Source organism: Martes martes (assembly GCF_963455335.1).
Source record: "Martes martes genome assembly, chromosome: 3".
NCBI lineage: Eukaryota > Metazoa > Chordata > Mammalia > Carnivora > Mustelidae > Martes > Martes martes.
Genome location: NC_137890.1, coordinates 85,729,858 through 85,755,261, shown reverse-complemented (window position 1 = coordinate 85,755,261; position 25,404 = coordinate 85,729,858). Strand labels below are relative to the sequence as shown.

At 35.9% G+C, this 25,404-nt stretch overlaps 1 protein-coding gene across 1 annotated transcript in view; it reads left to right on the top strand.

The window, feature by feature from the left end:
• The window catches only part of UGGT1 (UDP-glucose glycoprotein glucosyltransferase 1), a 117,148-nt gene that overhangs the window by 56,301 nt on the left and 35,443 nt on the right, over positions 1–25,404 (top strand). Inside the window, exons 18-26 of the mRNA XM_080799532.1 lie at positions 3,613–3,777; positions 14,405–14,525; positions 17,201–17,299; positions 18,182–18,205; positions 18,714–18,808; positions 19,858–20,064; positions 20,823–20,954; positions 21,741–21,871; positions 24,035–24,130. Coding sequence (XP_080655658.1) covers positions 3,613–3,777; positions 14,405–14,525; positions 17,201–17,299; positions 18,182–18,205; positions 18,714–18,808; positions 19,858–20,064; positions 20,823–20,954; positions 21,741–21,871; positions 24,035–24,130 — 1,070 coding nt within the window. The remainder of the gene's footprint in view (positions 1–3,612; positions 3,778–14,404; positions 14,526–17,200; positions 17,300–18,181; positions 18,206–18,713; positions 18,809–19,857; positions 20,065–20,822; positions 20,955–21,740; positions 21,872–24,034; positions 24,131–25,404) is intronic.

Sequence of the window (25,404 nt, the reverse complement as noted above, 5' to 3'; positions counted from 1 at the left end):
ATGCTGTATTTTGTCAAAAGCTTTTTCTGCATCAATTGAGAGGATCATATCGTTCTTGTCTCTTCTTTTATTTGTGTGTTCTATCACATTGAATGATTTGTGAATGTTGAACCACCCTGGCATCCCAGGGATAAATCCCACCTGGTTATTACAGATAATCTTTTTTTTTTTTTTTTAAGATTTTATTTATTTGACAGAGATCACAAGTAGGCAGAGAGGCAGGCAGAGAGAGAGAGAGGAAGGGAAGCAGGCTCCCCGCTGAGCAGAGAGCCCGACGCGGGGCTCGATCCCAGGACCCTGAGATCATGACCTGAGCCGAAGGCAGAGGCTTAACCCACTGAGCCACCCAGGCGCCCCTACAGATAATCTTTTTAATGTACTGTTGGATCCTCTTAGCTAGGATCTTGTTGAGAATCTTGGCATCCATATTCATCAGGGATATTGGTCTGAAATCCCCTTTTTGATGGTGTCTTTGCCTGGTTTGGGGATCAAGGTGATGCTAGCCTCATAGAAAGAGCCTGGAAGTTTTCCTTCTATTTCTGTTTTTTGAAACAGCTTCAGGAGAAAGGTATTAATTCTTCTTTGAATGTTTGGTAGAATTCCCCAGGGAATCCATCAGGTTCTGAACTCTTGTTTTTTGAGAGGTTTTTGATCACTGCTTCAATCTCATTACTAGTTACTGGTCTATTCAGGTTGTCGGTTTCTAAGTTCTTATTTCAGTCTTGGAAGTTTATAGATTTCCAGGAATGCATCCATTTCTTCTAGGTTGGTTAACTTACTGGCATATAGCTGTTGATAATGATTTCTGATGATTGTTTCTATTTCCTTGATGTTGTGATCTCTCCCCTTTCATTCATGATTTTACTTATTTATTTATTTATTTATTTATTTAAAATTTTATTTATTTGTTTGACAGAGAGAGGTCACAAGTAGGCAGAGAGAGGGGGAGAAGCAGGCTCCTCACCAAGCAGGGAGCCTGATGTGGGGCTCGATCCTAGGACCCTGGGATCATGACCTGAGCAGAGGCTTTAATCCACTGAGCCACCCAGGTGCCCCTCATTCATAAGTTTATTAATTTGGGTCCTTTCTCTTTTCTTTTGGATTAGTCTAGACAGTAGTTTATCAATCTTATTAACTCTTGCAAAGAACCAGCTTCTGGTTTCATTGATGTGTTCTACTGTATCTCTGGTTTCTAATTCATTGATCTCTGCTCTAATTTAATTATTTCCCTTCTTGTGCATTGGGTAGGCTTAATCTGTTGTTGATGGTCCAATTCTTTAAGATGTAAAGGGAGTTTGTATATTCGGTATTTTTCAGTTTTTTTGAATGAGGCTTGGGTGGCTATGTATTTCCCTCTTAGGACTGCTTTTGCCATATCCCATAGGTTTTGGACCGATGTGTTTTCGTTCTCAGTGGTTTCCATGAATTGTTAAGTTCTTCTTTGATTTCCTGGTTGACCCAAACATTTTTTTTTTTAAAGATTTGTATTTATTTTATCTGACAGAGAGATAGAGCCAGAGAGCACAAGCTGAGGGAATGGTAGAGGGAGAGGGAGAAACAGGCTTTACAGTGAGCAGAATTCTATATCTTTTATTTATAAATCTGAAGCTATGATATCCTCTGTGTATGATATTTGAAAGTTGTAATTATTTGTACTAGGGTGTACAATTAAAGTAGAATTTTTAAACTGAAGACAATGTAGTCTGATAGGTGTATATTTATATTTTTCAAGCTAGTGTGATAATGATATTTAAGAGAAGTCCTAAGTTACACACATAGACATTTTGCTTTTGGCATGTTAACTCTTGTGTCCTTATTAATTTCAGTTATCATATGTGAGTAGGTCATTCATAAGACCTTGCCTGTAATTATTAAGGTTTTTAATTTGCTTACAGCTAAAATTTTTAGTTATCATTGAAGAAATTCTTGTGTAATTTTTAAGTTTAGCTTTTTGGTAATTAGGCTGCATTCTGTTAATTGGTCTGGTAAGTTATTTACAGTTTGTAAGAAAGAAAAGTATATATAATCAAAACATCTCCCTCCCACTCCTCATTTTCACTCAGTTGCCATTTCCAGAGAAAACCAGTTTTATTTCTTACTGTCACTTAGGAGTTACAGTGTGGGTTTTGTTTTGTTTTGTTGGGGAGGATAATTTTCAAAACTCAAGTATATTAAAATTGAGTTTTTAATGAATGTCTTTGAAATAGTTGAAACATCAAAGAACAAAATTAACATGGTAAGAATTTTAGAAGTGTAAATTTTAAAAGTGTAAACTATGATATGTAGAAATGGCAGAAATCAACATAGAAGGCCTTTCTGCCTGTGCCATGTTATTGTCCATCTGGTAAGTGTGTATCATTAGTTACTAATGTGGCTAGATTGGATTAGAAACTAAGTAGCCTGTTGCTGTTGATGATTGTCAGTTACCCAATTGAATTACATATATATATATATATATATATATATATATATATATATATATATATAATTCTGGTATTTTCAGAAAGTATTACCTAAAAGATGTCCAACAAGAATGTTTTAAGGAATCCTTTTTACATCTTGGGTAGTAATGTAGGTTTTACTTTGACAAATTAGTCTTGGTTTGTGGTTGATGTCTGGGGCAATGTACCTCTATACTGACCACTGGAGAAGAGTGTTCATCTTAGCTATACTTACCTTTTGGTTGGCCTGGCATTTCCCTGCTAAGGAACTTTTTTTGTCTTGGAGAAGGAAAAAGGTGGGGCACTAATTAGTATATTATAGAGCAATTCTGAAGCACTGTTTTACCACCAGCCTTGTTTTGTTTTCTAAAAGTGTAATTTCTATGTTAGTGATAGGGATCTTTTAAAATTAGATTGGGGTGTAAATATTTCATCTCAGGCTCTCTGCTCAGGAGCACTCATAATTGATGGCAGTCTGTCATTTTGCTGTCCATTATGGTAGCCTCTAGCCACATGTGGCTTTTAAAATGAAAATTAATTAATTTCAAGTGCTCAGTAGTTACATGTGGTTAGTGGCTGCTGCATTGGACAGCAATATAGAATATCTCCATATTTGTTGAAAGGTCTGTTATATGTCTTGGGTATAGTATATGTAATTAAAGTTTGGTAGCCTGGGCAGCTTAAAATTACCCTCATTCCCAAATCTGTTCCTAATTTTCAAGGTTTTTCTGTTTTTTTTTTTTTTTAAGATTATTTATTTATTTATTTGACAGAGAGAGAGAGAGAGAGATCACAAGTAGGCAGAGAGGCAGGCAGAGAGAGAGGGGGAAGTAGGCTCCCTGCTGAGCAGAGAGCCTGATGTGGGGCTCGATCCCAGGACCCTGAGAACATGACCTGAGCTGAAGGCAGAGGCTTAACCCACTGAGCCACCCAGGTGCCCCAAGGTTTTTCTGTTTTTACAAAAACTCAGTAATTAGTTTCAAATTACCCAGTAGGATATTAACTATGTCTCTTCTGATATTTCTTTAAAGGCATTTCTTTACTTATTTCTTGGTGACTGTATTTCTGTTGATTTTACTTTTCTTGTTAGCACATGTATGTATGAAAAATATGCTTCATTCCATTTGTCTCATGAAGGATTAGAAAATGTTTGTGGTCCCTTGTGTTTCAGGAAGCAAGAGGCTACTATGAGCAGACTGGGGTTGGTCCACTGCCTGTTATTCTGTTCAACGGAATGCCCTTTGAAAAGGAACAGTTAGATCCTGATGAATTAGAAACCATCACAATGCATAAAATCCTGGAGACCACAACCTTCTTCCAAAGAGCAGTGTACTTGGTGAGTGGTATTTCAAGAGTGATTTTGTAAGAGAATGATTTGCTTATGTTTTTGTAGGCTTTGTAGGAAGCAATAATATTCTTTAAGTATTACTGTTTTTTAGACACCACTTGTAATTGGCTTGCAGATTCTCAGCAAGTTGTGCTAATAATGAAAATATTCATAAGACTTTCTGTGCATTGTATTTGAAATAGCTTAGTTTATTGTTGTCAAGATTAAATGTTTAAATGTTTATTCAAAAAATTCTAAAGGATTTAGCATTTGTAAGAGACATTTCTACTTGTAAGGAATTTTGACTTAGGGAAGACTCAAATATTATATACAAATATTTTTTATATATATGTGTGTATATCTATCTATCTATATATATATATATAGTTACTGTTGAGACATAATTCACATGCTGTAAAACTCAGCCTTTTAAAGTGGACAATTCAGTGTATTTAGTGTATACACAAAGTTTATGCAAGTATAACCTCTGTCTAATGTTAGAACATTATCATCTCCCCTAAAATTCAATGCCCTGTAGCATTCACTCTGCATTTACTTCTACCCTAGACCCTGGGAACTACAAATCTATATTCTTTATCTATGGATTTGCCTGTTTAGGACACTTAATACACAATATGTGGTCTTATGTATCTGATTTCTTTCACTTAGTGTAATGTTTTCAAGGTTATTCTTGTAGGAGCATGTGTCAGTACTTCATTTCTTTTTATGGCCAAATAATAGTTCCTTGAATAGATATACCACATTTTTAAAATCCATTCATCAGTTGATGCAAATTTAGGTTTCTAGTTTGTGGCTGCTATGAGTAATGCTGCTATAAACAATCATGTACAAGTTTTTGTGTAGACATGTGTTCTCCTTTGTCTTGTGTGTATACCTAGGAAGGATATTGCCTGTTCAGTAATTCTATTTTTAACAGGCTGTTTTCCAAAGTGACTGTACCATTATACATTGCTACTTGCAGAGTATGCAGGTTCTCCTTTCTCCACATTCTAGCCAACACTTAATACTGTCTATCTCTTTGATTATAACCTAGGTATAAAGTAGTATCTTATTGTGGTTTTGACCTGCATTTCTCTAACATGAATAATGTTGAGCATTGTTTCCTGTGCTTTTTGACCATTTATATCTCTTTTTGAGAATTGTCTATTAAAATTATTTGCCTGTGTTTAATTGGGTTACTTGTTTTGTTATTGTGAGTTCTCTACGTATTCTGGGTACTAATCCCTTATATGTAGGATTTGTCAGTATTTTTCTGATTTCATGGTTTGTCTTTTTACTTTCTTGGTGGTCAGTCTTTTAAAGGACAGATGCTTTATATTTTGATTAAGTCCAATTTACTTTTTTTCTTTTGTTGCTTGTGGTATTTGTACCATATGTACAAAATTATTGTTTAATTCTAGGTTATGAAGATTTAGACCTATGTTTTCTTCTGAGCATTTTATAGTTTTTTCTCTTTAACATTTAGTTCTTTGATGTATTTTCAGTTAGTTTTTGTGTATCGTGTATGGTAGGAGTCCACATTTTTTTTTCTCATACCAGTTTGGCATGCCACTTATGTCTTTTGGGATATTCAGTTGTCCCAATACTATTTATTGAAAAGAAGGCTCTTCTCCCATTAAAGCATCATGGCACGCTTGTAAAAAACAAGTTGACCATTAATGTATAGGTTTATTTTTGAACTGCCCGTTGTTTTCCTTTTCCTATATATTTATTCTTATGTAAGTACCTCACAGTCTTGATTACTATTGTTATCGTGTGAGTTTTCTGACTTTGGGTTTTTCTTTCTCTTTTTTCTTTTTTTAAAAGAAAGAAGATCTGTGGCTGATCTGTGTCCCCTTCATTTTCATATGAATTTTAAGATTAGTTTGTCAGTATCTGCAAAAAAGGGCAACTGGGTTTCAGTAGAAATTGCACTCAATCTGTAGATTAATTTGGGGAGTATTGATATCTTAGCAATATTGAATTTTCTAACCCATGAAACCAGGATCTGTTTCCATTTATTTAGGTCTTGTTATTCTTTTAGTGATGTTTTATAGTTTCCAGTGAAGGAGTCTTATACTTCTTTCATTAAATTTATTTGTTAGTATTTTGTTCTTTTTGATGCTATTATAAATGGAATTATTTCCTTAATTTAATTTTTGGATAGTTCATTAATAGTGAATAGAAATACGGTTGATTTTTGTATATTGATCTTATATGCTGCAACTTGTTGAACTTGTTTTATTAGTTCTAAAGCTTTTTTAAAAAAAATTCTATATAGAAAATATTGTCATCTTATAGACGACAAAAGCATGTCATCTATAATTAGAGATCGTTTTGATTCTTCCTTTTCAATCTGGATGTCTTTGTCTCTTTTTTATTTTTTCTTTTCTTGTCTCATTGCCTGTCTAGAACTTCCTAGTGCCATGTGAAATAGAAGTAGTGTGAATAAACACCCTTGTTTTGTTTTCAGTCTTAGGGAGAAAAGCTTTAGTCTTTTGCCTATAAGTATATTAACTACAGGGTTTTTGCAGATTCCCTTTGTTAGTTTATGGAAGTTTTCTTCTATTAGTTTACTGAATTTTTTTTTTAAATCATCAACATGTTGGATTTTGTCGAATTCTCTTTCTGTGTCTGTAGAGATGATCATGTGGTTTTTTTCCCTTTATCTGTTAATATTTGATTTTTATGTAATGTTTATATAACTGTTATTTTTTATATCAACTTAATTTCACTAGTATACCAACTCTTTGCTCTTATATAGCTCTATCGGTTCCCCTTGTTATGTTGTTATGGTTATACAAATTGTAGTTTTCTATATTACATGCCCATCAGCACCAATTTATAAATGTTGCCTTTTATAGTTGTCTCATAAGTGAAATAGAAAAAGAGTTAAAAAAATATATTCAGACCCTTTTTATATTTACCTATATAGTTACCTTTACTTGTGCTCTTAATTTTTTTGTGGGGATTCAAGTTAGTGTCTTGTGTCCTTTCATTTTAATCTGAGGAAATCTTCTTAGTGTTTATTTTGGGTTGGATCTGCCAGTGAAAAATTCTCTCTGTTTTTGTTTTTCTGGGAATGTGTTCATTTACGCTTCACTTTTGAGTGGTGGTATGCTTGGATATGGAATTCTTGGTTGATTATCTTTTCCTTTTAGCCCTTTGAATAGGTCATTCAGTTGCCATTTGATCTCTATGGGATCTCTTGAGAAACCAGCTGTTAATCTTACTGTGGATCCAGTCTGTGTTAGGAATCTCTTCTTGTTCCTGTTTTCAGGGTCCTTTATTTGTATTTCATTTTGGACATTTCATTAATTTGTATAGTTGTGGAACTCTGAGTTTCTCTACATAGAGTACATTACATTTCTTAAATATCAAAATTTGGAGCTTTCCTTCCAATCATTTTTTTCTATAAGTCCTTCTGCCTATAATGACTTCTGATACCAAACTACTCAGAGTTAGGCCAAATGTGGCAGTTTACAGACACAATTTACTACAAGGTTGCCCCCATTTCAGACACTAGCCACAAGTTTGGGGGTCCCCAGATCACCCTCACTTAGCATGAACTGGCTAAAAATGCAGGGGCACTTAATACCCTCCTCAGTGTTGGTAATTTGCTGGAATAGCTTACAGAGTTTCGGATAGTGCTATGTTTATAATTCTTGTTATGATAATAAAATAATGCAAATGTGAACCAGCCAAAGGGTGAGGTACATAGGGCAAGGTTTGGGAAGGTTCTAAACATAAAGATTCTGTTATCTTCTCCCCATGAAGTAAGGATACATTCATTGGCCTTCCTGATCACTAGTATGTGATAGCACACGGGGTATTGCCAACCAAGGAAGCTCAGCCAAGTTTTGGTGTCCATAATTTTTATTGGGGCTTCATATATAGCCATGATTGATAGAATCATTCACTATGTGATTGAATTCAATTTGTAGCCCCTCTTCCTGTTTCCAGAGATCAGATCAATACTGTGCTGCTCAAAACCAACCCTCTAACCACATGGTTCGTCTTTCTGGCTTGGACAGCCTTCTTTGAGTTGCCTCATTACCATAAACTGTCTAAAGGCCCACCCTGAGTCCCCTAATTAGTATAAACTATCAGATGTGATCTGATAAATGGGGCCCAACATGAATAACAAAGCTGCTTCCCCTATCACTCAGAAAACTCCAGGATTAAGAGATTACCTTAATGAGGATGCTAGCCAAATTCTTTATTACACTGTTTCTCTTTCTTTCCTCTCCTTCTGGGTAGTTGCATATGTTGATACTCTGTAGTATCCCCAAAATCTTTGTTCCTTAGATTAGATAATCTCAGTTGACATATCTTTAAGTTCACTGTTTTTTTTTTTTTGTTTGTTTGTTTTGATTTGTTTTTTTGCTGCTAATAGCAGTAAATTCGCTATTTACTAGTTAACTTAATACTAGCTAGTATTAGCTAATAGCTAAAATCTGCTATTGAGTCCTAGTGAATATTTAATTTCAGTTATTGTATTTTTAACTGCTTTTTCTATTTGGTTTCTTTCCATAATTTCTTTCTCTTTACAGTGTATGTGGTGATACCTAAGTCTCAAAGTTTCCTTTAGTTTGCTAGGCAGGGTTTCCTTTTAGTGTTTTGAATATATTTAAAAGAGCTGATTTAAAGTCTTTGTGGAGTAAGTCCACTGCTTGGGCTATTTTAAGAATGATATTAGTTAAGTGTTCTTTTCCTTAGTATGGGCCATACTTTTTTTTTTTTTTTGCATGTTTGTAAAATTTTTGTTGATGACTGGACATTTTGGCTAATATAATGTGAGACTTGTAGAAATTAGAGTCTTAGCCCTACCAGGGTTTGTTGTTGTAGTGGTTGTTTGTTTAGTGACTTTCCAATGCTAATTCTTTAAAGTCTGTATTCTTTGTCCTGTGTAGCCTCTTAAGTCTCTGCTTGTTAGCTTATTGGTCATCTAATGAATAAACAGAGATTTTGTTAAATGTTTGAATCCAAAAAAGTCTCCCATTTTTTCCCCAGGAATGTTTATGTACATGTTGGGGCTTGCCTTCAGCACTCACCTGGCAGTTTACAACTTTGCCATAGCCTTCAGTTCTTACTTGAACAGAGTGTCAGGTTAGTCAGAAGCGAGAGCATTTAGGACCTTCTAAGATTTTTTCTGGGCATGCATCCAAACCTGGGGACTGTGTATGTGGCTTTTGAGGTTCTGAGGCATATGTGAGAGCTTTTCAAAACCCCTTATGGAGGGGCACCTGGGGGTTAAAGCCTCTGCCTTCGGCTCAGGTCGTGATCCCAGGGTCCTGGGATCGAGCCCCGCATCAGACTCTCTGCTCAGCAAGGAGCCTGCCTCCTCCTCTCTCTCTGCCTGCCTCTCTGCCTACTTGTGATCTCTGTCTGTCAAATAAATAAATTAAAAAAAAATTAAAAAACAAACAAACAAAAAACCCCTTATGGACATTTCATTCCCCAGCTTTTTCTTTTATGCTTTTGCCACTTCATGTTAGCCCAACTATTATCCCACTTTAAGCAACTGAGACATTAAACAATTGCTCCTGATTCTTTTTGACAGAAATACCCAGGAAAAAGCTGTTGTCACTGAGTATGGTCTAATTCAGTTCGACTAGAGAAGGCACCTGGTAATATTCCTAGTCTACTGATTTTTACATTTATTTCAGGGCTGTTGGTTTTCAAGACTCCTGTATAGCTGGGGAGAGGTAGATAGTAATAGGGAAAGTTAAAGTGTCACAAAAATTATTTTTCCTACCAAGGTGTTTTTTTTTGTTTTGTTTTGTTTTGTTTTTTTTTTTTTGAATAAAAGTCATTTGGAGTTTTGTAAGCCTTTGGTTAATTTCCAGAGTTTTGAAAAAAATTTGATGATTTTTTCCTAATGTCCTTGGTGTGTTTTTTTGTTTGTTTCTTTTTTTGAGGAGAGGCTTTTCAGAGATCTTAAGTCAATCATTTCTGCTGAATGTCACTCTCAACTACAGTATTTTTATTGTAGTAAAATATATAAAACATAAAATTTTACCACTTTAAGTTATGCATAGAGACATTCAGTATATACAGTGTTGTGCAACTTTTACTGCTATCTCTAGAATTTTTTTTTTTTTAAAGATTTTAGTTATATATTTGACAGAAAGATCACAAGTAGGCAGAGAGGCAGGCAGAGAGAGAGGGGGAAGCAGGCTCCCTGCTGAGCAGAGAGCCTGATGTGGGGCTCGATCCTGGGACCCTGAGATCATGACCTGAGCCGAAGGCAGAGGCTTAACCCACTGAGCCACTCAGGTGCCCCATCTCTAGAATATTTTTATCATCCCACAAAGCAACTGTTTACCCACTAAACAGTAACATTTCATTGTTGGCTCTCATCAGCCGCTGGTAACCACTCTTGGGCTTTTGTGTTTATGAGTTTACCTATTCTAGATGGCATTTTTGTATCTTGCTTGTTTTAAGTTTCATATGTGTTGGAGCATGTATCAGAATTCCCTTCCTATTAAAATTGAATTAAATGCATATACCACATTTTATTTATCCATTGATGTGTTGGATATTTGGGTTGTTTCTACCCTTTGGTTATTGTGAATAATGCTGCTGTGAACATTGGTGTACAAATATCTGTTCAAGTCTTTGCTTTCAGTTCTTTTGGATATATACCTGGTGGAATTGCTGGATTGTATGGTAATTCTGTCTTTAACATTTTGAGGAACTACCAGATTATTTTTTAAAGCAGCCATACCATTTTACATTCTTACCACCAAATATTCAAAAATTTCATTTCTCCATATCCTCATTAATAGTTGTTTAGTTTCTATTATTTTGATGGTGACCATTCTAGTTGGTGTGAAGTGGTATCCCATTGTGTGTGTGTGTGTTTTTTAATTAACATATAGTGTATTATTTGTTTCAGGGGTACAGGTCTCTGATTCATCAGTCTTATATAATACCCAGTGCTCATTACAACACATAACCTCTCTAATGTCAATCACCCAGTTACCCCCTCCCCCCTACTCCCTCTCCTCCAGCAACCCTTAGTTTGTTTCCTATGATTAAGAGTCTCTAATGGTTTGTCTCCCTCTCTGGTTTCCTCTTGTTTCCTTTTTTTCCTCTCTTCCCCTATGATCCTCTGCTTTGTTTCTTAAATTCCACATATCAGTGGGATCATGTGATAATTGTCTTTCTCTGATTGACTTATTTCGCTTAGCATAATACCCTCTATTTCCATCCATATCATTGAAAAAGGCAAGATTTCAGTTTTGATGGCTGTATAATATTCCATTGTATATATAACTACCATGTCTTCTTTATCCATTCTGGTTTTTATTTGCATTTCCCTGAGGACTAAGGAGATTGAGCATCATTTCATGTAATTATTGGCCATTTGTTTATCTTTGGAGAAATGTCTTTTTAAGTCCTTTACTCCTTTTTGAATTAGGCTCTTTTCGTTATTGAAGTATAGAGTTCCTTACGAATTTTGGATATTTATACCTTATCAGACATGATTTGGATATATTTTTTCCCATTCTGTTGGTTGTCTTTCACTTTTTTGTTAGTGTCCTTTGATGCACAGAACTTTCGAATTTTGATGAAGTCCAGATTCTCTGTGTTTTCTCTTATTGACTCTGATTTTGGTGTCCCATCTGAGAAATTATTATCAAATCCTGTGTCATGAAGATTTTCCCCAGTGTTTTCTTTCAAGAATTTTATAGTTGTAGCTCTTACATTTATGTCTTTGATCTATTTTGAATAAAGTTTCGTGTGCAGTGTGAGTCTGTAAGTGTCGCACTTCATTCTTTTGCATGATATTGAGTTTTCCGAGCACCACTTGTTGAAAAGACCCCCAGTTTTTTTTTAAAAGCTACTTTTCATGCTGATTGTTAATGCATTTATACAAAAACAAAACAAAACAACCAAAAACCAAAACCCCAAAAGAGAAAATGTGTTGGCTAAATATTGCCAGTTCCCTCATGAATAAGATAGTTTTGTTAAGGAATTTGTTCTTAATGAAGCTACTGGAATAAAATGTGAAAACAATTTTTATTTGAATGAGTGTGGCTTATTTTCCAAAGTTAAGAATAGTCTAGAAGAAATGATAATTATTTTCTTTGTTCAAGTGATATTAATGAAAAGATAAAAGATAATTAAAACATTTTGGTTTTCCAGCATCCATTTAAAGCATTTCTTTTTCAACATTGTTGGGTATAAAAATTCAGAAGAGTTTTTCTGTTTTTCAGATATCTGTTGTTTAAAAGAATTATCATTTTCAAATATTCCCCCTTTGAAAGCTAGTTTTCCTCTGTTTCTACTTATATTGCCAGTGAGAAATTTGGTTTGGTTTAGCTAAAGAAATCTTTATTTGAAATATTATGACAAAAGTCATCTGTGCTCCTATATATATTTAAAAAATACTAAACTGGGAGAATATTAAAGTGTCCAGAGTAAAACTGAAAGTTCTTCCTTTCATCAGGACCCCTAGAGAAATAGCTCTTTGTGCCCCCATGTATATAGAAATAGATATTTACATATTTTTTTTTTAGCTTACCTTTCTAATTGAATGTATCTTTGTGTTTCTGAACATGTAACTTGTCAGTACTTTTAGATTGCTGCATAGTTTTTTCTTTTTTATTTATTTAAGAGAGAGAGCGCACAAACAGGGGGAGGGGAAGAGGGAAAGGGAGAAACAGAAGCAGACTTTTGACTGGGCAAGAGCCAGACTTGGGTCTGAATGCCAGGATTTTGGGATCATGACCCCAGCTGAAGGCAGTTGCTTAACCAACTTAGCCACCCAGGTGCCCCTAGTTTTTTAAGAATGAACAATCTTTTATTTTATCTCCTAATGTTGGTCATTGCTTATAGAATTTCACTGTTACAAATAGTGCCATAATGAATAGTCTTATATGTATATCTTTGTGCTTTTTTTTTTTTGAGTAATACCAATTATTGGAAGTATTTGTGAAAGGGTAATGTACATTTAAACTTTTGAACTAGAGTCACTGTAAAAAGGTATGATATGCAGATGATGTGAAATTCAAATGTGTATAGAAGCATAAATGAAGAGAAACTTTCACCCATTCACTCCTGTTCCCCTGCCACTCATCTTCTCTTTCTAGAAACAACCACTTTGTGTGTGTGTGTGTGTGTGTGTATAGATGGGCTGCATTAAAAGGTATGTACATCTAAAATTTTGGTAGATGTTGCCAAATTGCCCTCTCTGAGCTAGTTAGGCTTCTAAGTGGAATCAATTCAGATTTATTATAGAGATCAAAGTTGTATACATGGATGTCTATCTATACTAAGTCATCTAGTAACTTTGTAGTCTTTCGAGTTGTATGATTGGTTCTTACGCTCATTATTAGTTTATAGTTTGAGAATTTGCATATGGGGTTCTCTATCTCTGGGGATAAATAACCACAGAAGATGCCTAATTGGAGTTTTTTAGACTTGACTGTGTATATTTGATTTACATCTATCTCTCCCTTGAAAGTTGCTGTAAAATATGGTTTTATGTGAAATATTTTGAGTGTGAAGAACTTGCAAGTTTCCATAGCCATTTACACTTGGTTTTGAGATTGTCTTCATGAAGTACAAGTATTTCTATATATCTGAGAGGTATGAAGGGGAAGAAAAAATGAGAAAGGATTTCTTCTCCCTGAAATATAATTATGACTCTGGAAGTGCCTGAGATTGAAAAAAGCTTGGGGTGATTTTTGCTTTTTAAGATGTATTTATTTATTTGAAAGAGAGAGTATGTGGGAGGGGAGGGAGCAGAGGAAGAGAGAGTCTTAAGCAGACTCAGTGCTGAGCATGCAGCCTGATGCAGGGCTAGATTTCACTACCCTGAGATCATGAGCTGAGCCAAAACCAAGGGTCAGATGCTCAACCGACTGTGCCACCCAGGTGCCCTTGGAATGATTTTTATTATAAAATACATTAAGTGCTTGAGAGAAGGCATTTGGCTTTTTCCTTTAAAAAGAGGCTAACTATGAGCAGCTCTCAGGATGGATATTTGGTTATGGTAATTCGTACCTAATTTGTAGAGCTTGCTTATTTCTGGGAAAGCACAGTAGTGTGTGGAGAGACTACGTAAACTTGGCTTTGCATTTCATACTCAAATCTCCTTACCTCTACAACTTTGAGTAAGTTACGTAAATTTGAGTAAGTTATGTAAACTTTCTGTACCTCAGCTTTCGTCTTTTTTTTTTTTTTTAAAGATTTTATTTATTTATTTGACAGACAGAGATCACAAGCAGGCAGAGAGAAAGGAGGAAGCAGGCTCCCTGCTGAGCAGAGAGCCTGATGTGGGGCTTGATCCCAGGACCCTGAGATCATGACCTGAGCCGAAGGCAGAGGCTTAACCCACTGAGCCACCCAGGCGCCCCTCAGCTTTCATCTTTAAAACAGATGTCAACAACATTTGTCTCATGTTGTTTAAAGAGTTAAATATAATATATGTACATAACATGTCAAGCTCTGCTTGGCAATGATAGGGACCTATAACATGGAAACATCTGTTTTTAAGTGTTATCAATACATAAGAAGTTATTGATTGTAAACTTAATGACTTTTTAGTTCCTAATAAATTATTATTGTTCTCATTTGTTTAACTCTCATCCCACCCCCACCCTGTTAATTTTTTTTCTTGTAGGGTGAACTGTCCCATGATCAGGACGTGGTAGAATATATCATGAATCAGCCAAATGTTGTTCCACGAATCAATTCTAGGATTTTGACATCTGAGCGAGAATATCTGGATTTAACAGCAACCAGTAAGGAGCATTTCAGGAACAACTTTGGGCTTTTTTTCATTTGTGTTTCAGAATCTCTACATCTATTAGATTGCAGTGTTTAGAAGATAACCCAAGATTGTGACCCAGTCTTGTTTTAATTTATTTCACCTTTAGTTCTTAACATGAGCCTCTAAATTCACAAGAGTGTTCTCCAAAAAGAGAGAAATTCTTCCTGTATAAATCCTTGTAAACGTTGAAAAATATCCATTGTCTTTTTTTTTTTTTAAGAGAGAGAAGTTGGGAGGGGTGGAGGGACTCTTAAGCAGGCTCCACATCGGGGCAGGACTTCTCACAACCTTGAGATCATGACCTGAACTGAAATAGGACACTTAATTGATTGAGCCACCTAGGCACCCCTCCATTGTCTTTTAAGTGCCACCTGTTTAGGCCCTAGGTGTTGAGACTAAATCTGTATTGTTGACTTTCTTACAGTCATAAAGCTGTTAAGCAGTGGTCTTTTCTTCATCCTTGTTTTGGAATCAGCTAGCAGTGATATGAACAAACACCTTAGGTGGTTTTACTCTGAGAAGCTAGGGATGCCTATCTAAATTTAAACCTTCATTGAGATAAAGTGTACATGCCACAGAGCTCAGTCTTTTGAGGTCTTATGCATTTTATTTTTTATTTTTTTAAAGATTTTATATACTTATTTGACAGAGCGGTCACAAGTAGGCAGAGAGGCAGGCAGATGGAGAGGGGGAAGCAGGCTCCCTGCTGAGCAGACAGCCTGATGCGGGGTTTGATCCCAGGACCCTGAGACCATGACCTGAGCTGAGGGCAGAGGCTTAACCCACTGAGCCACCCAGGTGCCCTGAAGCCTTATACATTTTAAAGTGCACAATTTTTAGTGTATTCTCAAAGTTGTCTAATTATCACTGTTTATCGCCCCAAAAAGAAACCAGGTACCCATTGGTAGCCACTCTCCATTTCCCCTTTTCCTATGCCTTCCACAACTGCTGATCTAGTTTCTGTTTCTAAGGGAGTTTTCTCTTGGGTATTTTGTGTAATTAAGAGTTTTCTGTGACTGGCTTCTTTCACTGAGAGTAATATTTTTAAGTTTTATCCATGTTGTAACATGTCTCAGTACTTTTTTGCCTTTTTATGGCTGATTAATATTTTCTTGTATGGATAGTCCACACTTGGTTTACCTAATCCTCAGTTGATGGATGTTTATGTTGTTTTCACAAGAATACCTTTCAGGGGTAGTTGTTTGAAGCCCAGATGCAATTTCTTCCATATGCCTTTCCTTGCAGCTCTGAAGTCCATTTCAGCAAATAGCTGGAAATAAGGTGGTCACTTGCAGAAGGCCTACTGGGTGAGAAAAGATAGGTGTAACAGAGAAATAAGAGCCAAGGGCATTTGCTGTTGTGGTGGGGTGTGATGCACACACAGCTCTAGGTGTGGTTGTTACTTTATGGCACCTGTCTCTAATCTACTTGGAACTGAATTCATGTTCTTTTAGGCAGAGGAAGATGTATATCTCTGATTATATTTGAAGAAGGAAGTAGTCAAAAAGTGACATAACTGTTTCTTCATAGTTAGGTTTTAGCTTTTTACCAGCAGTTTTAATAGAGCAAGTCAAGCAGTATTAGGAGTTTTTGTCCTAAGTTAGTGTTGTTTCCATCATTTTATTTTCTTTAAAATTTTATTTATTTTATTTATTTATTTGACAGAGAGAGAGCATAAACAGGTAGAGTGGCAGGCAGAGGGAGAGGGATAAGCAGACTCCCCACTGAGCAGGGAGCCCAACATGGGGCTGGATCCCAGGACCCGGGGATCATGACCTGAGCTGAAGGCAGACACTTAACCGACTGAGCCACCCAGGTGCCCCCATCATTTTAAATTAAACTGTGAAGAGTTCTCTTCAGAGTATTCATGAATAAGCACAATAGTTCTGTGTTTTTGGATATCTTCAGTGAATGTTGAAGTGATCACTTGTGAAATGATGCTTGTTCACAGTGGCAAAAATGCAGTTTGCCTGAGCAGGTGGCATCCTTCTCCGTTAGGGGTCATAGTTCCATTGTTACCTGCACTGCTCTTGGCCTTCATTGTCCTGGGACCTTCTTGAAAGAATACTATGTTTTAAGGCTTTAAGACTCTTGGTGCTTTCTCCCCTCCTCTACATGATGTCATGAGCTATGTCTCTCTTACCATTTCTTTCCTTTTACTGGAATATTGACTGAAAGGATAGTAGGTCCTTGGTATGGTTTGTTGAGTGAAAGGATAGATGGGTGAGTGGGTGGGCAGACATAAAGGGAGGGTTGGGTAAACTACCTATGCTTGGAGAATGGTGATAGAAGTGTGGCATTTGTGTTGGAGTACAATAAAGCATAAGATTGGGGAGATTCTTGGAGATAGAGGGTTTCTGATAGAGGATGGAGACCATTTTATAGGTAGGAAGAAATTATTGGGTAGTTTAAATCAAAGGAATGACTTGATGAAGCTGGGATTTTAGTGACAGTAACTCAAAGGGAGATGAATGATAAGAGCATTGCCCGAGAGCACTAATTGTTCAATAAACCTGAAACAATAGATTTTACACATCCATTTTTATAAATCTCATATTATGGACCAATAAGATTATCAGTTGAATATTAACATTACATTGAATTTAGGCACGTTAATTATAAATCTATTCAAATTTTCTCTTCCAGATAACTTTTTTGTGGATGACTATGCTAGATTTACTGTTTTGGATTCCCAAGGCAAGACTGCTGCTATAGCCAATAGTATGAACTATCTGACCAAGAAAGGTAATCCATTTTAGGTTTTTCTTGGATTCAACATTTTCTTTTCTTTTCTTTTTTTAGCATTTGTAGAAATAATTCAGTCTTCGGTGTCTGCTAGAAAGAGATTTCATCATTTCTTTTATTAGTTATTTCTTAAATGATTTGAACCCCAAAAATACCTGTTTAAAATTCAGTTCTTTATGAAGTGGAGTTTTTCAAACTCCAAAAAGTGGAGTTTTTGAAAATTCAAATGTTGTTTTTATAGATATATATTAGATATTAAGGTGAAATGAAAAATTTTTTCATGATTCAAAATGTGAAAATGTTTATGATGTAAACATAGGTTAATGGATTGAAAATTGGTTTGACTTGCCTCTTCAGTGACAACATTGAGTTAATTTTTTTAGGGTTTATTACATAAACTTGGTTCTAGGAATCCTTGTGCACATTTTAAAACTGATTTTTATGGAGTCAGTTATTTAGGCTACTATTGTGTGAAATGGTATCAGGCAGATATTATTTCATACATTTAATGGCAGACAGATGCTTTCCCCCTCTGGTCACACTTACTATCCTTTCAAAGCACTGACTGTCATTTAGGGCAGCTATTTTTATCCACACCGTAGTCTTATCCTAGGGAGAATTTCTGGCTTCCAGGGGAAAAAAAAAAAAAATGGAAGGAAAAAATCCCCAGATCTATGTAAATAAAAGCAATTGCTCCACTTGGTTCCTCAACAAAATTGGTTTTGAGGGGCCCTGAAACAGTGCTATAGCAGTAAGGGAACTACAGAGCAGAGAGAAGATTGATCATATTAGGCATTATTTTTTAAAATTTTGACTCTTATGGTAGGCATCAGTTATAGCAATGACATTTTCTTCTACTCTTTTTCCTTTACCTCTGTCTAGGAATGTCCTCCAAGGAAATCTATGGTAACTTTAAACTTCACAATGTTCGGTTTCTTTTCTTAATTATCTTATGTGGTTTCAATGTTGTGATTCAGAATTTATTGACACTTTATTGTGACATTTCTGGAACCTGTGGGTAACAGTAGATAATTTGTCAAATGCAGGTAAAATTTGTGTAAATTGTATAAATGTTTGCAAAGAATTCTATTTCAGAAAGTTACAAATTAATATGATTAAAAACTGATATGTTACCCACATGTTCAAAGGTTCTTTTTCATTGTATATGCTAACAGTTGCCTAAACCATAGTAGAATTGATAAATGCATGTTCCTAGTTTGTAATTAAGCCATATGGAAGGTTACCCTGCTTTCATTCTAGTATAGAAGTTTTACTACTTTTGCTTTGTATCTTTATTAAACTTGTCATTTTCTTATTTTTTGCATGTTTTTCAGAAATTATTTGGCTTAATAACATTATTGAAACATAAGTGTGGTTTTTTCCCTCTGACTCAGTGTATTATTTTTGTCTACAGATGATTCTTTCATTAGGCCTGTAACATTTTGGATTGTTGGGGATTTTGATAGCCCTTCTGGAAGACAGTTACTGTATGATGCTATTAAACATCAGGCAAGTATCTACACCTCCATTTTGTGTGCTTATGTTTCTGTTCTGTGTGGGAAGTGGGAGTCCTGCTTTTTTAGTACTTGAGGGAAACAACCATTGTTTCTTCGAGGAAAGTGCCCACTAGTGAGATTTATCCATGATATTACAAGTAGTGGTAGGTAGTTTTCTTTCATTGTGCTGCACTGTACTGTATGGCTATACCCCAAAGTTACAAAACTTTGTTTAATCTTTTTGATTGACAGTGGTGTTTTTTTCTAGTTAGGGGCTATTCTGAAGAATGCTGCTATCACTATTACTGTAGGCATCCTTAGATACACATTAGTATGAAATTTTGTTGCCTATGTTCATGACACAAGGTTTTATGGGTCCCAGATAACTTTTCCAACATGGATTCTTATCTTTTTACTCAAGGAGAGATTAATTTAAAAAAAAAAAAAAGACTATTTGTGTGTGTGTGAGAGAGAGAGTGCATGCGCAAGCAGGGGGAGCAGCAGGCAGAGAGAGAAGCAGGCTCCCTGCTCAGCAAGGAGCCCGATGTGGGACTTGATCCCAGGACTCTGGGATCATGACCTGAGCCAAAGGCAGATAGATGCTTAACTGATTGAGTCACCCAGGCGTCCCAGGGAGAGACTAATTTTTTGCAAGGAATCTGGAAAGGCCATTTGAACAATGAAGTATTTGAATAGAAGTCTGAAGATTGGTTGGGACTGAGAGGAGGAAAGATGGGATGGACTTGGGGTTTGCATGCCAACATGAAGCATGGAGTGTGTTAAAATAATACAAAATGTGTTGGGGAATACAGGGTCTGATGGTCTGTAATGGAGCTATATATACATGGATGGTGAGAAATGAAGTCGGCAAGGTAGACTGGCGACCAGTTCATCTGGGGGTTTGAAAGCCTGGCTATAGCATTTTAATTTTATTCTGTATACAGAAGAGAAGACTTTGAAGAGAGGTTGTATTTACTACTTAATGGAATATGACAATGTTAATTGTACTTTTTAAGTTCAAAACATCTACCATATAACTCTTATTTCCCATTTTGTAAATAGAAATCCAGTAACAATGTTAGAATAAGTATGATCAATAATCCTAGTGAAGATATAAGTTATAAGAACACTCAGATCTCCAGAGCAATCTGGGCAGCTCTCCAAACACAGACCTCCAACTCTGCTAAGAATTTCATCACAAAAATGGCCAAGGAGGAGACTGCAGAGGCCCTGGCTGCAGGAGTTGACATTGGGGGGTTCTCTGTCGGGGTAAGTATCTGTGTGCTGCATGGGGCTGCCTTGTTCTGTTACTTTCCACAGAAGTTAATTCCCATGGTCTGATGTGTCTTGTTCATTATTGGAATTTGTGATTTTAGTACCAAGTTTCAGAGGATTTTCTTCATTTGGAAGAATTTTTCCAAGAAATAACAATTCTGCCATATTCCCTTTACCACTTTTAGTACCTTTAAATAAAGTTTTGAGATATGACTCATCTAAGTTTATGTTTTAAGCACAAAGCCATTTGTTTTGTATAGGTTTTAAAAGGCAATATTTGATTTGTTTATCGAGGGAAAAAACTGTGGTTGAGGTTTCTTATGAGTAAGAGGCTTATGTGTTCTTGTTGTGTTCTGATATAAGCCCACATGTATTCATTATATGAGTTATAACCTTTTGGACTGTTTTGTAGATTTAAAATTCTTATAAATGATAAGTATACTTGATGTTTCAGTTAGAAAAAAGGCCCTTGAAATTAACAAGATTTTAAAATGCAGAATAAAGTTATAGTGAAGAATAATTTACCAACTGAGCAATCACAGAAAAGAATAGAAGCAGGACATTAGCATTACTTGATGCGTGGAGGGTGGGAGAGAATGGGAGTGGAGAATTGAGACATCATAATGTTAATTCTTAAAATTAGTTCTGACTTTCCATTAAAAGAGCATTTTATGATTTATTCATTATGACTATTTATTTTTATGGCTTGCTTAGTAACAATTACTTTTCCTTAATAACAATTACTTTCCTAGGGCATGGATTTCAGTCTTTTTAAAGAGGTCTTTGAGTCTTCCAAAATGGATTTCATTTTGTCTCATGCCATGTACTGCAGGGATGTTCTGAAGCTGAAGAAGGGACAGAGGGCAGTTATCAGCAATGGAAGGGTGAGGATTTTGTCCTGAGACAAACTTGATCTCAAATTAGATCAGTGAACAGTGTTGGCAGCGTTCTCCTCCAAAGCTAGTAAACTCTTCAAACAGAGCCGCTCTTTCCAAAGGGGATTGGGGCATATGCAGGGCCGATGATAATTTCTGCACCCTTATTTCAAAGGAGGTTTGTTTTTGATACAAGCATCCTTGTGTAGAACCTTCTTGCTTTGTAATTATGTCCTGCCACATGTATGGTGGCAGTGAGAGTGTGGTGTCTCTCAGAGAGTAGGTTGATAAAGCTTTGATACATGAAGTATTCATCCTCTGTGGGGTCTGTGGTCTCTGTCAACTTCACTGGCTCAGGCTTAGACTATTTCATACATATCTGCTGCCAGGGACATGAGACTCTGGGGAATATACCAAACTTTAAACTCTTAGTACTGAGGGTGAAATCTCTGCTGTCTCTCACTCACTACATTACATCTCTGGTTTGGCTCTGTTTTCTTAATACTCAGTGAGAATTAATGAAACTGTGTTGCTATTTTGTTTTATTTCAGAGTTGCTTACTATAAAAATATTGTGAAGTATACAAGTCTACCCTCTGTAGTTGAGGAATTGATAAGTAAATAAATAACTGGATGAGTTGATTTGCATTTTATTTTTACCTTTTTCATTGATTTTATTAGATGTATACATGTCTTGGGTCTTTAAAGTGGTTAGGTTTATAAGATAGCCTGAGGACAACAGAGGGCTTCTTTCCAGCTGTGATTCTAGTACTGAACCCTCTGCTCTTCTTCACAGATCATTGGGCCACTGGAGGACAGTGAACTCTTTAATCAAGATGATTTCCACCTCCTAGAAAATATCATCTTAAAAACTTCAGGACAGAAAATCAAATCCCATATTCAGCAGCTTCGGGTGGAAGAAGATGTGTAAGTTTTGCCACGGAAGAAATTAATTTGTGCATGTCATAAGGACTGTATTAATTGAATTTCCCTTATGCTACCTATTTCATGGTGTTTTATTTCCAGTTTGAAAATATAGTAATGCTTTTCAGTTCAGGTGTTTATTTATGCTTCTGTTGAAACAAGTTAATTTGTTTAAAGAACTGAATTAGGTCTTTCCATTTTGTTTTTTTGGTTGTGAAAAATTTCAAACATATGCAAAATTGAGGAGTGAGGTGGTTTTGTTTTTTGTTTTTGTTTTTAAATCTTGGGATACTTTTGTGAAGAGATACTTTCCCTTATATGTTTGTTCAGGAAAGGAAAGTCAGGTTAAATGCATATTTTCCTTTATTTACTAGTATAGAATGTTGACTTATTTCTCTTCCATCCTCCAAAGGTGATGATTTGGATATTGTTGGTTTTTAATTTTAATTTTAATTCTTTCAGTGTTATTATTAGCTAATGTATTTTTTTTCAAGATTTTATTTATTTATTTGATAGAGAGAGAGGGAGGGAGCACAAAAGCAGGAGGAGCAGGAGAGAGAGGGAGAAACAGGCTCTCCACTGAGCAGGGAGCCTAGTGCGGGGCTTAACCCCATGATTGACCTGAGTCAATGATTGACCACGATTGCTCATGACCTGAGCTGAAGGCTGGTGCTTAACCAACTGAGCCACCCTGGCGCCCCTTGCTAATGTATTTTAAAGAGTTATTTCCCAGTGGAAAAAAATGAATTATTTAACTGGTCCATATACCTGCTAAGTAACTAGAGCCTATAGGTCATATACACATGGTATCTGTATTAAATATCAAATGAATATAGTTGAAAGGTGTATTTTTATGTTTAATTTTTTGAGGAAACATCATACGTTTTTCCATAGAGAGCATACCAATTTATTTCTCATTGGTAATGCATAAGGGTTCCAAGTTATCTACATCTTTATCAGTACTTGTTATTTTCTGGGTGGTTTTTTGTTTTTGTTGTTTTTTGTTTTTGTTTTTTTTTTTTTTTGTTTGTTTTTTGTAATAATCCACTCTAGTGGGTGTGAAGTGGTATTTCTTTGTGGTTTGATTTGCACTTCCCTAATGATTAGTGAGGTTGACACCTTTTTATGTGCTTATTAGTCATTTGTATATCTTTGGGAAAATACTTTCCCAGTGCTTTTGCACATTTAAAAAAGAATTATTTATTTATTTGAGAGAGAGAGAATGAGCACAAGAGGGGAGAAGTCAAAGGGAGAAGCAGACTCCTCGCTGAGCAGGGAGCCCCGTGTGGGACTTAATCCTGGGACTCCAGGATCATGACCTGAGCCAAAGGCAGCTGCCCAACTGACTGAGCCACACAGGCGCCCTGCATGTTTTTTTTTAAAGTAACCACTTCACCCAGAGTGGGGCTGGAACTCATAACCCCAAGATCAAGAGTTGCATGCTCCACTGACTGAGCCAGCCAGTTGCCCCTACTTTGCACATTAAAAATTGTTTTATTATTGAATTATAGGAGTTCCATGTAAAAATTTAAACACTCTCGTTATCAATCTCTTACAGATAGATGATATGCAAATATTTTCTTCCCTTCCATGGGTTGCATTTCCATTCTTTGATAGGGTTCTTTGGTGAATAAGTTGGAGGATATAAAATTTAAAAGTTCTGGTTTTTTTCTTCATCCCTTTCATATACTCTCATTCCGCAGGGTTTAAGATATATATCTTAGTGATGTATTGACTTGGATAGCTGCCAAACTAGTTCCTTTGCCGTCTTGTGTGATAGAGGAAGCAATCTTTTTTCATCTCGACCAATCATTATTGGCTATAGATAAAGAAGTTTCCTCCTACCTCAGTGGCTTTTTAGTGACGCGCTTTGTTCTGGCATATGAAATACTTCCCTGATCAGGCCAAGAAGTGTTCCCATGACTTGAAACCATCATATCATGGGCGTAGGCTTGGTGTGGTGTGCCCTTGGATCACTCCCTCTGTGTGGAGTCTTTGTGGACTATATAATTACCAGTTTTTCTCTTGCCTGTTGGTATAAAGTTCATATGTTCTTCAAACCATCTTGTTGGCACTTAGTACTTAGGCTGATTATATTGGGTTCAGCGATAATAGGAAAAACCTTCAGTTAAAGAGATGCTAAATTTCACCAACTATGTTTTTCAGGGCAAGTGACTTGGTAATGAAGGTGGATGCTCTCCTGTCAGCTCAACCAAAAGGAGATGCAAGAATCGAGTACCAGTTTTTTGAAGACAGACATAGGTAATAATATTGAATTTATGCATATTCTTGGATAAAAATCTTAAGGTTGCCTTTACCTCATCTTCTTTATTTTTCCATATGAAGTGTGTTCTTAATGGAATGGGTAATTTGTCTGGTGTGCAGTTTTCATATATACTCATTTTCATGTGCTGAACTCATATACAGATCTCAGTTACATAAAATTTGACATTTATTTCTAAATAAATCTGAAGTAGTTCTGACTGTACCCTTTTAGAAAACAGAAAGCATTTAATGAAACAGTTGTAGTTTTCTGATACTCAAAAATAAACAGGTTGTTAGAGCACTTGTATTGTTCATCTTTTATTGAAAACGGTTTTGTTTTCAATAAAATAAAAAAAGTTTACCATTATGAAAAAGTCCTTGCCTTTTGGTTTTGAGTTTTTTATTTGAAAAGTTTCAAAGCTAAAGAATACTTGAAAGATTATCACAGTGAACATCCAAATATCTTTAACCTGGGTCCACCAGTGTTAACATTATGCCACATTTATATGTCATCTGTGTGTGTGTGTGTGTGTGTATGTATATACACATAAATATGTATAGTACATATAATGTATATTTATGTTTGTGTACAAACTTACACGTACTTATATATTTTTTTAACCATTTGAAGGTCCATTGCGGACAACATTACACATCATGCCTGAATTCCTCAGCGTGTATCTCCTGAGCGCTAGAAATATCTCCACTGTTGACATACCTCAGAGATTTAGCCTTGATACAGTGACATTAAGTAGTACACAGTCCATAATCCTCTTTATCCAAGGCCCCAATAATGACCTCTGACAACCGTTTTGTTCTTTGATTTGGTCCAGATCACATGTTGCAGTTCTTTGTTGTGTGTCTCATCTAGTCTCCTTAAATCCAGAGCAGTTCCCTGCATTTGTTTTTTATTCCTTGGGTTTTTTTTTTGGGGGGGGTCTTTTATGACACTGACTTTTTTAAGAGTCCAGACCAGTTATCTTGTAGAATGTCCCATAGTCTGGGTTGTTTCCTAATGATTAGACTTAAGATTAAATTGTCTTTAGGAAGTACCCCTACATTGGATGTCTGGAGCCAGGCAAGTTTATATATTTTGATTATTCCTTAGAGACTTTAGATATTGAAGTCTGCATCCTGCTCCTTTATGATTCTGATTTAATTAGTCTGGGGTAGATTGGACTTTGGTTTCATTGATCTGTGCTTTTTTACAGCCAGTTCTTATGGGGATCAGATTTACCATACTGTTTGATGATCCAGGCTAGAATGGATAC